The sequence below is a fragment of the Stegostoma tigrinum genome, chromosome 8 (genome assembly GCF_030684315.1).
Source record: "Stegostoma tigrinum isolate sSteTig4 chromosome 8, sSteTig4.hap1, whole genome shotgun sequence".
Lineage (NCBI taxonomy): Eukaryota > Metazoa > Chordata > Chondrichthyes > Orectolobiformes > Stegostomatidae > Stegostoma > Stegostoma tigrinum.
The window spans coordinates 58,926,691-58,941,578 of record NC_081361.1 but is presented as its reverse complement, the minus strand read 5'-3'; the positions used below and the strand labels follow the sequence as shown (position 1 = coordinate 58,941,578).

At 38.0% G+C, this 14,888-nt stretch overlaps 1 protein-coding gene across 4 annotated transcripts in view; it reads right to left on the bottom strand.

Annotated features, from left to right (window-relative positions):
• Positions 1-14,888, bottom strand: part of patj (PATJ crumbs cell polarity complex component) — a 347,670-nt gene that overhangs the window by 93,967 nt on the left and 238,815 nt on the right. For all 4 annotated transcript variants that reach the window (XM_059647917.1, XM_059647916.1, XM_059647919.1 and 1 more), the window contains exons 30-31: positions 13,196-13,392; positions 3,956-4,047 (exon numbers count right to left, since the gene is read on the bottom strand). In XM_059647917.1, coding sequence (XP_059503900.1) covers positions 3,956-4,047; positions 13,196-13,392 — 289 coding nt within the window. The remainder of the gene's footprint in view (positions 1-3,955; positions 4,048-13,195; positions 13,393-14,888) is intronic.

Sequence of the window (14,888 nt, the reverse complement as noted above, 5' to 3'; positions counted from 1 at the left end):
CGGAAGTGCCATAATCCTTTTATAAAGATAATAAGCCAATCAAATCTCCCTGTTATGACCACAGTATATCAAGGACATTAAGCAATGACGACAATTACTTCAAGGCTGGTTAATGGGCTGAGAGGAAAACCTGTACAGTAAATCAAAAAGGCAAGGGAAAAAACAGCAGAGTTTATGAACAAGGAGGCAGTCAACAAAATCAGAAACCTCACCACCAACTGAAGGGCAATTCCAGGTGGGCAGTAAATGCTGGTTTAGCCAAAAATACCCATATCTTGAAAATGGAACAACAAAGTGTGTGCATGAACACATTTTGCTTTTTTTACGCTGTGGACAAAGAGGAGAAAGAGCATGTGGAACAAATGGTGAGGGTGCCCATTGTAAAAGGCTAAGGGAACGCTAGTGGAAGTACAGGAGTGAAATGGCTGCTAAGTAGGTGCTCAAGATTGGTCTGAACAGGAGAAAAAAGCTTGGCTTTGTTGAGCACAAACAAGACAGGGAGATGTGGGAGGGGTGTAGGGTGGGGGCAATGAAATCACAATGGATGATTGTGTTTGTGCTTTGAATTTCTTCAGGTCTTCAGTCTTGAATGCTGTAAAGTTTCTCCAGCTGGTGTTGGATTTCACTGGAGCACTGCAGTCGGCCTAGGGCTGAAATGCTAGCAATAAGAATAAAATGACATGTTGAAACAGTAAGCAACTGGAAAGTGAGGGCCTTTCTTATGAACAGAGAGGTGGTGTTATGCAAAGGAGTCATCCCAGTCTATGCCAGTGTACAGGAGATTGCATTGTGAGGGGTGAATACAGTAGATTAGATTAAAAGTACAAGTGCTAGTTGTTTCACTTGGCAGGTGAAAGTATTGGACAGTGAAGAGCAAGGAGAAGAAACAGCAATCATTCCTGCACCTGCAATTGCATGTGAATAAGCCATGAGCAGGCCAGAGCGGCAGTGCCGATATGTGTTGAGGTAGTATTAGGGGTGATGGTGGAGTGGATGGAATGATCACTGAGGAACACTGACGAGACAGGATAGAAGATGATGGTGCCTTTTCAGTTTCTATCATCTGTTCAGATTCCATCAATGTAGTCAGTGCTGGTAAATCACTTGCATTGTGCTCTAATCATTTGTTTCTATTTTGCAAGACTACCATTTTACTATTGGAATCTGTAACCTGTTCTGGGCCCTCACCATTTGTTACGCCCATCCTTCTTGTAATATGTGAAAGCTGAAATGATTTCAGTCCCTTCTAAAGTTAACAGGTAATCCTGCAATGCTGATTTTTTTTGTACTCCTGTCACTGACTATTTGATCGAAACTTCCATCCCTGAGCATCTGAAACATGTTTTCTGCATATGCTGCTCACTCTAAGGCAGTTGTCAATTCACAATTTGTTTGGTCAGCTACAATTTTCACAACATTTTGTTAATCATAGAATAATTTCTCTCAAAGCTTTGTACATTGCTACAATATTCAAATTCTCACAAATACTCCTGAATCCTTCATTGGCAGTTTCTTTACTGTCTGTTGAGAAGTTAGCCCACATTCCCAACCTGGTCTATCTTTTCATTATCTTGTGAATAATTTTTCCTTTATCTTGACTATATGTTACCATTAATAAACTAAACCTAATAATAATGTATACCTTTAAGTTTAATTTAGACATTGGTATCCTGCATGTTAACAAGAGGAAGGAATGGTTTAGTTTCTTTCACACTTTTTCTGAGAATGACGATGCTAGTTTTCACTTTGAGATCTTACTCGTCCAGTATTTATGGAGGAGGGCAAGTCAAAATTCCATTAATACTAAAGAGTATGGGGCAAGATTTAAGTACCATCACCATCGTGAGAGAAAAAGCATTAGACAAACTAATAGAGTAAAAGACAGACAGTTCCCTGGCCCTGATAGCTTGTATCCTAGGATCCTAGAAGGATGAGCTACAGACATAGTGGATGGATTTGCTGGTATTTTCTGAAAATCCTATGATTCTGGAGAAGTGTCAGAGGATTGGAAACCTGCCAATATGGCACCCCTATTCAACAAAAGGAGGCAATAAGTGATTGACCAATGGCTGAACAGCGTAGCATCTAGTGCAGGAAAAATAGTGGAATCAATCATCAAGGGAAGTAATACTATAACATTTGGAAAATCATAATCTAACCAAGCACAGTCAGCATGGCTTCAAGAAAGCGAAATCATATCGGACTAATTTACCAGAATTTTTGGAGGCAGTCTCAAACAGAGTGGCTAGAAGGGAAGCTGTAGATCTGAGTTGTATCTGGAATTCCAAAAGATGCACAAAGGTACGTAACAGGACATTAAATCCTAAGATATGAGCCAAGGGTTTTGGAGGTTGTATATTGGCACTGATCAAAAACTGTCTAGTGGGCACGTTACTGCAAGTGAGGATAAGGGGGTCTCTTTCAGGATAGTGGCCTCTGACCATTGGAGTTCCACAGTGATAAGTGCTGGAACCCAACAGTTTACAATATATATTATTGACTTGGAAGAAGCCAAATTTGTAGATGTCAAAAAATAGGTGGAAACGTAGTTTTTGAAAGGGATACAACAGTTTCAAAAGATATTGATAGGTTAAGGAAGTGGGCAAAAGATTGGCAAATGGAGTGTAAAGTGGGAAAATGTGAAGTTGTTTATTTTGGAAGGAAGAACAAAAGAATGGAGTATTACTTGAATGGAGAAATTTGCAGAAAGCTGCAACACAAAGGTACTTGGGTGTACTTGTACACGAAACACAGAAAAAGCTGGCACATAGATGCAGCAGGTAGTCAGGAAGACTACTGGAATGTTGATCCTTATGTCAAGGGAGTTGGAATATAAGGTTGGGGAAGTCTAACTACCACTGTACGAGGTTCAGGTGAAACTACATTTTAAGTATTAGAACAGTTTTTCTCCCATTGTTTAAGAAAGGATGTGCATTTAATTGGAGGCAGTGTAAAGAAGGCTCACTAGTATGATCCCCAGTATGGAGGGATTGTCTTATGTGCAAAGATTAGACAGGATGGGAGTCTACCTTTTGGATTTTAGAAGAATGTGAGCTGATTCTTAAGGAACTTCAAGGGTGAATGCTAAGAGAAAAAACATATAGTCTCAGAATTAAGGGATGCCAATTTAAAACTGAGATGAGGAGCATTTTATTTTCTCTTTCAGGGGTTGAGAGTCAATGGAACTCCCTACCAGAGAGAGTTGTGGAGGTGGGGGTGGGGGAAAGAGTCCTTATGTATATTTGAGTCTGAGATAGATTCTTGATCAGCAGGGGAATCAAGAGTAACGGAAAGGGGCAGGAAATTGTACTTGAGGAATGTCAGATCAACCACAGTCCTACAGAATGGCAAAGCAGGTTTGAGGGCTGAATGGCCTAACCCTGTTCCTATTTCTTGTGGTCTTCTCAACTAAAACTATATCACTATGTCAACAGAAGTGACAGAATTGAATGAACTTTAGAAACCACCTCTGAGTTTCTCTCATCAAGGTCTTCATCAAGAACAAAAATCAGAGTTGGTGAGAATTGGTGTCAATCTTGAGATATTAGTGCCTTACATGGGCCAGATCTAGCTAATAAAATGTTGGAAAAACTCAAATTTAATTAAACATCAGCACTTGGGATTTATTAAATGCATCAGATTTTCATTAAATCACTCTGAACATCACAATACAACACTGTTCTACAGAGACTAGGTGACAGATAAATATCAGGCGAACCAGTGTCAATTAGGTTATAATCGGGATTGAAATGCCAGGAATAATAAATAATGATGGCAGGATTGTAATATCATTACCAATTTGCATTTTATAGAAAATATCAATTTTGAATGCAACTAAGGTTCCAAATTTTTCACTCAAGTAGTGATTGAATGTCAGATCCTGCATTTCCATAACTTCTGTACTGATTATTGATTAGATAAAGCAATACTTGTACAATGAATGTAATACTATTACCTTATCAGGACGATCTTGACATTAGTTGGAGCATTCTTTATAATTGCTGATGCACTTTGATGGCTTCTTCCGTAAAGTATCTGACTATTAATCTGAAAAATTAAAAAGCTAATGAGTGCTAGTTACAAAATATACGAGCTATTGAAATCATTAAGAGACATAGCGACTCTCGGTAATTACTATTTAGAGAATGTATGACTTAATATCACACAATTTTCTTAAACAGAACTTGTTTTACATAGGTCAGAAGGTTCCAAGATTTTACAGGGGGTAGTATTGATATAAGAAACAGAAGAAATCTATATAAGTCAGATTTGAGTCACTGAAAGTGGACCAAGAGGTCAATAGGACAGAAATGATGTCAGACTACAGGACAGGATACATGCACAACTTGTGAACGAAATGGAGTTAATGATAACACAAAATCAATGAGGAACAAGTCAATGGGCTGTTAAGTCGGGTTTCAGCAGCAGTAAGTCATAGGTATACAATGTTGTCAATATGGGAGTAAACAATTTTGTTGATAGGCAGTTTAAAACTCAGCTCTGGATCAAATAGAATTCCGAAGTGAAGGCACACAATTTTGGTGATGCAATGTTTGTAACTGAGTTCTGGATCAAACAGAATTGCAAAGGGGGATGGAATCAGAGGTAAGGGAGTGACATTCAAGGGCCAGGGAGGGAGCATGGTAGGGTACCAGATATAGATTAGACTTCTTCAATGTTGCAAAACAATCTTGATCCATTTATGATGTAACATAAGCAAGTATTTCTTTGATGCCATGTTTTGATGGCAGTTGGATTAAAAATTACTCATCTAACATCTCAGTAATTTCAGAATACAGCCAAGGAAAGCTGTTACAGAAAATAACTCATACTGCAAAAAAAAACTGGCCAACATCTGTAAAAGAATTTCTCATTTGAATATGATTTCAGCAAAGTAAAACAGCATTATAACAGCAATCTTATAATTTTTTTTTACAAAAACACAGGCTTATTATTTGAGTTGTTGGAAACCCTTGGTAATTTAGTTTATACATTTTACTGATAAGCTGTCCTATTAACACCTTGCTTATATTGCATTTCTTCTTCTGAGTAACTACAAAACTGGCTGAGCACACAAACAGAGGGTAATATCGTTCATGAAAGGATGCCTGATTCTATTTACTGTCAAACAATGACTCTTTAAAATGCTGTTAAAAGGGGCTACCTCACAAAATGTAATCACTTGCTGGCAAGTACGGCAGTCCTTTGGTGCACGGCAAGTCTCATAAATAGTGAAATGAATGACCACTTAATCTATATTGCCACCACTGTAACATGAATGCTGACTCGAACATCAAGAGAACGTCCTTCAAAAATATGCCATGGAATCCTTCACATCCATCAAATTTGGCAGACAGTGCCTGTGTTTTGTATCTGAAAAGTCAGCTCTTTTAACATGGTAACATTTCTCTGAAACGGACTGAGTGTAACCTAGATTATGCTTTCATGCTTATGAGTGGAGATTGAATTTTCTGACACAAAATCAAGAGGATTATGACTGAGCCAAAGGGCTTGAAGAGGCAGTTTAAATCTATAAAATAAGTTGAGGGATGCTCTTCACTTGTATAATGATGCTCAAATAGGAGGAAGACTTGACAATGAAGAAGGAGCACAGTGCAATTGACCATAACTTTCCTAGTCAAAACAAATAGTTCACCTGGAACAGGCAAGGTCTGTAGTCCTCAAACATTTATTGCTGGCTAGGTCAATATTTATTGCACATTCAACCTGGAGAAGGTGGTGGTGAGCTGCCTTCTTGAAACACTGCAGCCCTCAGGGTACGGATACACCAATATTGCTTTCAAGAAGGGAGCTCCTAGATTTTGACCCAACGATAACATAGAAAATCCTTTTCTAGCTTTCCAGTTTGGGGGAGCAGTCACGAAGCAGTAATGTCACTGGGCTAGCAATTTAGAATCTCAGACTCATCTTCTGGAGACATAATGGTATGGCAGATGGTGAAATCTGAATTCATCAATAAAAATTCTGGAATAAAAAGCCAGACTAATGGTGGCCGTGTAGCCATTATCTATTGCCTATCAAAAAGCCCATTCACTCATGTTCTTTAGAGAAGGAAACCTGCCATCCGTACCAGAGTCTGACCCACATGGGACTGCAGACCACACCACTGACTTAAATGCCCTCCAGGCATTTAGGAATGGGCAAGATAAATGCTGGTCTAGCCAGTAATGCGAACATCACATGAATGAGTTAAAAAATAGTCAGGTCAAAGGGAAACATACAGGTGGTAGCCCCTGCCCTTCTAGGTGGTACAGGTCAAGAGTTTGGAAGATGTTGCTGGAGGAACACTGGTGAGTTATTATAGTGCATCTTGTTTGTGATATACTCACTTCTGTGTTGGTGGTAAAAGATGTGAATGCTGAAGGTGATGTATAAAGGGCCTGCTAAACAGGTTGCCATGGCCTGGATAGTGTTAAGCTTCCAGAGTGTTGTTGAAGCTGTACCCATCCCAGCAAGTGGAGAGTATTCCACACACTTGAGTAATTGGTAGACTGTTATTGGGTCGAGAGAAGGAGGGTTACTCAATGCAGAATACCTAGCCTCTGGCATGGGCTTATGAGCACACTATTTATAAGAGAGATCCAGTTCAGTTTTTCACCAATGGTAAGCCTCCTGGATGTTGATAATGCGGAATTCAGTGATGGTACTGCCTTTGAATGTTAAGGGGTGGCAATTAGATCATCTCTTGTTTGAGGTTGTCATCATCTGGTGCGTTTTGTGTTGCAAATGTTACTTGTCACTTATCAGTCTAAAACTAGACCTCACAGACTGGCTGGTAGAAAACACAAAATATGTGGAAATGGGTCTTTCTCAGATTGGCAGGATGTGACAAGTGGAGTCCTGCAGGAGTCTGTGCTCAAACCTCAATAACTGGCAATTTAAATCAATAACTCAGATGAGAGGAACAAAAGATACAATGGCTAAATTTGTAGTTGACATGAAGAGAAATAGAAAAGTATGTTATGAAGATAACAAAATATAGACTGATAAAATAATGGGCAAAAATTTTGGAAGATGGATCATAATGTGGGAAAATGTGAACTTGTTTCCTTTGACAGGAAGAACTAAAAAAAAGCACAGAAGTATTTAAATGGACAACAACTGCAGAATTCTGAGGTGCAGAAGAATCCAGATGTTCTAGTGCACGAGTCATAAGAAGTTTGTACACAGATACAATAAGTGATTAAGGTGGGTAATGGAATGTTAGCCTTTTTCACAACAGGGACTGAGAAATGGAAGTAAGCATACTTTGTTTCAGCTATACAGGGTACTGATGAGAGCATTTTGGTCTGTGCAGTTTTGGTCTCCTTATTTAAGGAAAGATATAAAGGTATTGGAGGTGGTTCAGAGGGTGTTAACTATACCTGTAATCAGTGGGTTTCCTTATGAGGAAAGACTGGGCAAACTAGGCTTATATACACTAGGAGTTTAGAAGCTTTAATGGTGAATTGATTGAAATGTATAAGGTCATGAATGGTTTCAACAAGGTAGATATGGAAGGATATTCCTCTTATAGGTGAATCCAGGACTAGTGGACACAATTATAAAATTTGTGGTCATCCTTTTAGATGAGGAGAATTTTATTTCTCACGGGGTCAACTTTGGAACTCTCTGCCTCAGAAGGTGAGCGGGGCAGAGGTAGATAGATTCCTGGCTGGCATGTTAATCAAATTATTAGTGGTAGATGAGAATGAGGAATTTATAACACCAAAAGAGCAACCACGATCTTACGGAATGGCAGTGCAGACTTGATGCGCTGAATGGCCTATTTCGGCTGCTAGTTCAGACGTTCATGTGTTGCTTATGAACGCAGAATGCATCAGTATTGGAGCCAGCACACATACTGCTGAACATAGTGCATTTATCATTAAATATCTGACCTTATCATAGAAATAAGATAATTAATGAAGCAGATGAAGATGATCAAGCCTAGGACAGTATCGTGATGAATTTCTAGCATTTAAACATTAAACGCTGCAAAGCTGCTAAGTACCACTGGAAATGCCAGGGAAAAATAAGACATTAGTGGGGATAAGGACATCAATGATTAAAAGTGCCAATACTGACAACAATGTGGTAATTGGTGTGGAGAAGGGGAGTTTGAAATTCAGAGTATGTCGGTGAGGAAACAGGGGGCAAGCTGTTTTCCAGCAGTAGAAAATGAGAATCAGCAGTGTTGGAAAAAGGGAGCAAGATGAGGATATTAAAAAATGTGAAGAAGTCAGATAACCTTTTAGTCAGTTGCAATCTCAGAACTGGCACAACTTCAGAGGAATAGTGTGACTGGAGGGGTGACTCTTGGAAAGTTTTTGTGATTCAAGTTTAATTGAATACAGGACCATGGAAAAGTCAAAACAGTGAACCAGGATTATTTATTTGCAGATCACAATTTCAGAGAATGGGTAGTTAGTCACTGGGGAGCATCTGAGAGGAGAACTTGGTGTAGAGATTGCTGTGGAGTTTTAGAGACATAGACGGCAAACATTCTCAGAGAGAATTTAGGGTATGGAGGACAGCAACATGCCTGAAAGAGGAAAAAACGTCAGAGGAACAAGAATACTTCAGAGTTGGGCTTATTGAACCTAGCATGTTTGCACAGGGCTAAAGTACAAATTGACAATATAAATGTTCTGCTCTATTTAAATTCAGAGCAAGTAGTTTGATGAGGCATTTTATCTCTCTAGGAAAATTTTCTCTTCAATAGCACTGAAATAACTGCATAATTGGAATCATAAAAGATCACTTGAACAGGTCACTAATGAAAGCAATACTGTAATAGGTATCGGTGAAGGAGAGGGTTTTTTCATTTGCGAGTGATGCTATGAATGCAATTTAAATGAATATAAATTGGGCAAGTTCAAAACCAAATGAGTAGCTTCAAATGGTTTAAAAATCTTCATTTCTACAAGATTTGAGGTGCTTGCCTGTTATTGGATGGTGGCTACTTCTTAATAGAAATGGTGATTGGTTAGTTTTGGAAATGTTCGTTGATTTTTTTTTAAAGTTCTGAGAGTGGTGAGTTGATTTTAACTCCTGGAAGGAAGCCAATGGGAGCAGTTGGTAATTTGAGTGGAAACGAGAGTCAGAGGATTTGAACTGACATGCTTCATTTGAATGTGCCAGTCAGGTGCTTTGCCATTTCCAGCAGAAAGTGGCAGCTGGCCAGAAAGAGCAGATGCCACGTCCTAAAACACAAATGTTGCTAGGGTCCTGTGGCTATGGGGAGAAACCAAGGCAGCAAACACTCAGAGTTTCATTGTGGGGCTTGGAGAAGTTACTGATTTCGATTGCAATGAAATATTGCACAAACAATACACAGAATCCCACAATCAGGAAGAAAGCAAATGAGGAAATACTCGTGGTCATACCATCATGCAAAACTTCTAGCAATCATGTAAACAGATTGTCTGTCTTGTTGGCTGGGGTTGATGCATAAAATAAGCAAGTCTCACAGATAAAACACATTTATTTTGAACACTCGTACGGAACACCGGCAATTATGGAAAGCAGTTAATAAATTGATAGTAATGCACTTCTAAACCAGAGCAGTTTATAATGGTTGTGAAATTTGAGTTAAATTAGAAATGGTCAACTGAGGCAAACGTTTGTAGTTACTTGTGGCAAATCATAATTGGATGTAGAGGAGTACTGCCTACAGTCAATTTTATCAACTGGAGCTAAGTGCTCAGCCAAGCTTACGGCTTTCGTATCTTTATTAATTATTTCTGTGAGTGAACATAATAAATGCTTTAGTTTTTCATAATAGAATAAAATGTCTTTTTTTGATAAAAGTCTCAAAGCTCTAATGGCCTGGTTAATTAGTAAGAAATATTGATTTTTTTTAAGAGTTCATTATTGTAAGCTCCAATATTTTTTGGAATTTCACTTTGAAAAATGCTTTTATATAGCATCTTTCATGACCATAAGATATCTCAAATTCCTTTATTGTGAATGAAATACCTTTTAAATCTAGCCACGTGGTGTTGATTGAGGGATAAATATTAGTTAGGGTTAATTCTTCTCTGCTTCTTCAAGATAGTGTTTGAGATAGATTTGTGTCCAGTTTATGGGGCAAATGGGACGTCAATTTAACATTTTATCTGAAAAAACTGCACCCTTGTCAGTCTTAATTTGTGCACTCAAACTCTGGAGTTAAACTTGCAACCTTCTGATTCAGAGGTGAAACTACTATCAACTGAACCATAGCTGGCACTTTGAACAACAAATATTAGGTGATGGGCCAAGAGAAGGCTGCGAGGTATTGGTGAGAGATATTGGCATCTGGGCTGATCAGAACCATTTCACCTCTCTTACAATTTACCAAGAGGATATTCTACTTACAATCTGCGGTTGTGGGATTTTCTTTTTCGTATCGATATTTGTTGAGGCATTTCTGTATTGTGTGTGACTGAAATTTTACACATGCAAAGTGTAATAAGAGACCTTTGAGATTGCCATTTTATCTCTGAAGATAACAAATGGACTTAAACAGTGATTGCATCTTTCTCTTCAGATATTCACCACATTGCCTAAAGAATAAAGGAGCCTTGCAATTTGACATTTACTTTCATTAGACATTTACTTTCATTATATTTCAATTCCTATAGTGAAAAACCAAAGACTAAGAAGAATGCAAATAAGCAATATACAGACTGTCACAGAATGCCTGTTTGTAATGATTTTCAACTAATTTATGTCTTTTTTTCAAAAAAAAAGGTATTATAGGTCCATAAATTTTAATTGATGACCAAATGGTAGCCAGCAATTTGACTATACTCAGATGTAAAACCTCATGAGAGCCAAATAGAGGTGGTCAGGGTCAGCAAAAATCCATATCTAATTACAGCACCACCACTGTATGAGAACAGTAACACAGGGGGTACATACATCACGGTAATAAAAGCAGCTGAGTAAATCATAAATCTCACTGAACACTGAAAATTTTCATTTGTCTCATGAGGCAAAGACCCGTACATATTTAAAGTACATAGATTGACAATCTTTCTGGAAATACTGACATTTAAATTAGTTTTTCATATTAACATTAAAATATTGGATGAACCTGCCAAATTAAGCTAAAGACAAATTTAGATGTATGAACAGAATACAGTGCATTGGTCATGATTTTAAAGGGCAATGATCTGCAAAGTTGGAAATTTGGATGTTCTTTCACTGGTAATTTTAAAAATCTTCATAAAAGATATAAGATAGCAAGAAGTGCAGATTCCGGAGTCAGAAATAACAAGCGTGGAGCTGGAGGAACACAGCATCAGAGGAACAGGAAAGCTGACATTTCGGGTCAGGACCCTTCTTCAGAAATTTTCTCATGTTCCTCTGAGGTTGCCTGGCCTGCTGTGTTCCTCCAGCTCCATACATTGTTATCATAAAAGCTATGCTGTTCAGAGTAGCCCGTGGTGAACATAACTATCAAGCAGTCTGATTTTGTATTCAGTTAGCAGCCAATGATAGAAGATTACAGCACAAACACAACTAAGCTGATGCAGTGAATAGTTTTGGTTTCCTTCAGCTACTACAGAGCAGGAAACTTATCGTGCTTTCAGCAAAAATACATAACAAGTGCAAGAGGACCTGGCCCTATAAAGGAATCAGCATCATTTTCTTTCAGGTGCCATTTCAATTTACTAACACATCCATTTCCTCTTTCTCCTGTTGGTGTTGTAACATGAATAAAGAGGTGATTTCAGGCACAGTCTTATCCAGAATAAATTGTTAACTCATCATCTTTCCATCTTTTAGTTCAATTGAATATTAGTCAGAATCAAACGCAAGTATATGCTTCACAATCCAAAAAGAAAACAATTTCATTAAATAATCAAGGCAAATTATTGCCAAGGCTCAAAATATAAAAAACAGAAAGTGCTGGAGAAACTCAGCCAGTGTTTATGGCATTAAAAAGCTCATTTTTTCAGCCACTTTCTGTTCTGAAAACATGTCATTTCAGATATGAAACATTAACTCTGTTACTCTCTCCACAGATGCTGCTAGACCTGCTGAGTTTCTCTAGCACATTCAGTTTCTTCTTCATTAAAATGTTTCTGCATGAAAGAGTTCTCAAACTGCTGTTGTGTTATTTCTACATATCACTTTCCTTTCGATTGCTTCTAAAAGTCAACTGAACACATGCTTTGAAAATAAGGATTCTTTCAAAGGTAGGTAACTTCCCTCGCAATAAATGGACAGTAATCCAACATTTTAATCATACAGCCTAAGTCAGGTTGGAGCCATGTGTATTTATGCAAAGATACATACAAACATGCATGATATATAAGGATATGAATGACCTTTTAACTGACATAACAGTGCCAATAGTGAGGGCTGGGGGGAGGTTTGCACAACAGTGGCAGGGTCACTGGAGCATCCCAGTTCAGTGAAAGCACTCTGAAGATGACAAATTACGAAACTGGTCAATGTTAAACTTTATTTTGAGGGTCTAGCAGTGAAGCAGGCTCTTAAAGGAAGACGAGGAGAGAGGAAATACTTGAGTCAAAGTAAAAGATGTATATTATTTCAATCAGGGTAAAGGTTTGTAGATCTGGAAGTAATTGAAATGATAAAAAAAAGGGCAAGACCAACAGAAGAATTTCAATATTAAAATGCCCATTTTAAATTGGGGAGTTGGAATATGCATATTCAATGTTGTTTTCCAACTTGGGATTGCTTGGTCATTAGATAGGAAACAGTGATCTGCTTGACTGTCATAAGTTCCAGAGACGTTGAAAAAGATAAGGGAGAGTAATGTACCACAATTGTAGCCACAGAGATGGCCATTTATGGTTTTGGTTAGAATTTGATGTTGTGGGAGGTTCAGACAGGGACAGAGAAGCGGAGTTATATTGATAGGCAAGGGAAGTCTGGAGGAAGAACCACAGGTAGCCAACAGATGGTGTGTAATTTTGGTTATAAAGACATCTGTGAGCTTTGTGTTTCTGAATAGACAGTCAAGCTTTCTTCAAAGAAACATAACATGCCATTTGTATATAAGTCAGTAACAAGAAGTGAAAGAATCCAATTCTTCTGTGCTTCTCACTATATGATTACTCTTAATAAAGTTAAAAAGTTTTTATTTCCTGCACTTGATTGATGTAGTAAGAAAATGACATCCATATGACATATTCAAAAATGGATACATATGATTTATATTATTAATGCTTACTTCCAAAAGTTCATCTCCAATCTGTATTCTCCCATCTTTCCCTGCAGCACCATCAGGATTGATGCCAACTACAAAGATGCTCATACGAGATCTGTCCTTGTTGCCAGCGAGACTGAGTCCCAGACCATTCTTATCCTTTTCAAGTTCAATGATATGTAGATCTCCTGGCAGGTCTCCATATTTCTGCCTGATCTTTTCTATCGCAAAAAAAACAAATAAGAAATTTCAATTGTGGAAAGGAGAGCAAGAACACATAGGATTCATTAACATTTTACCTTGCACCTTTTTGCTTTCTAGTATTGTGGGAGTGTAATCATTATTGTAAATTAAGAAACAAGGCAGATAATTTGCACAGAGCAAGCTTTCACAAACAGCAAAGTGATATTTGACCAGATAATCTGTTATTATGGAATTACGGATTTGTTGCAGCATCCAAGGAGGCCGCTGTGTCTGTCTTATTGAGCCAGCTCTCAGAGGACCAATTTACTTACAGCCACTGTCCCCCTGTTTCCCGATAGCCAAATTCTTTCTTTACAGAAAATCTAATTATCTCTTGAATGCCTCAACTGAAGGCCCTGCACCACACTCTCCGACAGCACGTTTCTAATTCCACACAGTTGCTGGTTTAAAATATATTGCGAATTGTCTTGAATTTGTGTTCTATTGCTCTTATTCCTTCTACTAATGGGAACATCTTTTTCCTTTTTTATTCTATCCAGTTCCCCTATTATTTTGAATACCTCTATCAAATCATCTCTTAATCTTCTCTCATTCAAGGACAATAGTCCTAATTTGTCCAATCTTTGTACGTAGCTGAAGGTCCTTACCATTCTTACAAGTCATTCCTCCACCTTCCTATCTTTCCAAAATTGTGGCATCAAGGACCCTTGGCAATAGTCCAAATGAGGCCTCCAAATAATTTGAATCCAAGTTATCTAATGTAACCTCCTTGCTTGTATGCATCTAAAAGTAAAGCAGAATGCTATATTATTCGTTAACAGCTCTCTCAACCTGTCCTGCTGACTTCAAATGATTAATGTACCTTCTGTTCCTGCACTCCCTTTAGAACAGTAACCTTTGCTTTACATTGTTCCCCCATATTCCTCCTACCAAAAATGAATAACTTCTCAATTCTTGGCATTAAATTTCATCTGCCACTTGTCTGTCCATTCTGGCAACCTGTCCCTTTGAAAGTCTACATTATGCTCTTCACATTTCACAATGCTCCCAGCTAAACAAAGCATCACCAGAAGTCAAAGTAATAGCATAATCAGATGTTAGGATCAACAAAACTCTATTTAAGAATTAGGATAATTCAAAGATGTGTTCATTATTGGAGGCTGAGGGAGCAGATCCAGAGTTAAAAGAGCAAAGACAGCTCACAATGAAGCTGGGGCTGAAGGTGGTCTGGGGTACTATTATATTGAAAGTAGAGGTCTGATATGAAAGTGGAGTTATCCTTCTAGACCCGTTGATGAAAAATGGATGGTTCCTCAAATAATGGTACAGCTCAGTTATCTAAGAGAGATATTGAGAGTAGCAATATGGCAGAACATGTAGGAATATAGGAAATGGAACAATGTCGTGTAGTTCTGCAAAATGTGTAATAAGTAAGTAACCTTCAACAAGCAATTATCCAACATCCTTGACACCTATACCTGTTTTTAAACAAACATTTAGTCGTGTGTTAGTT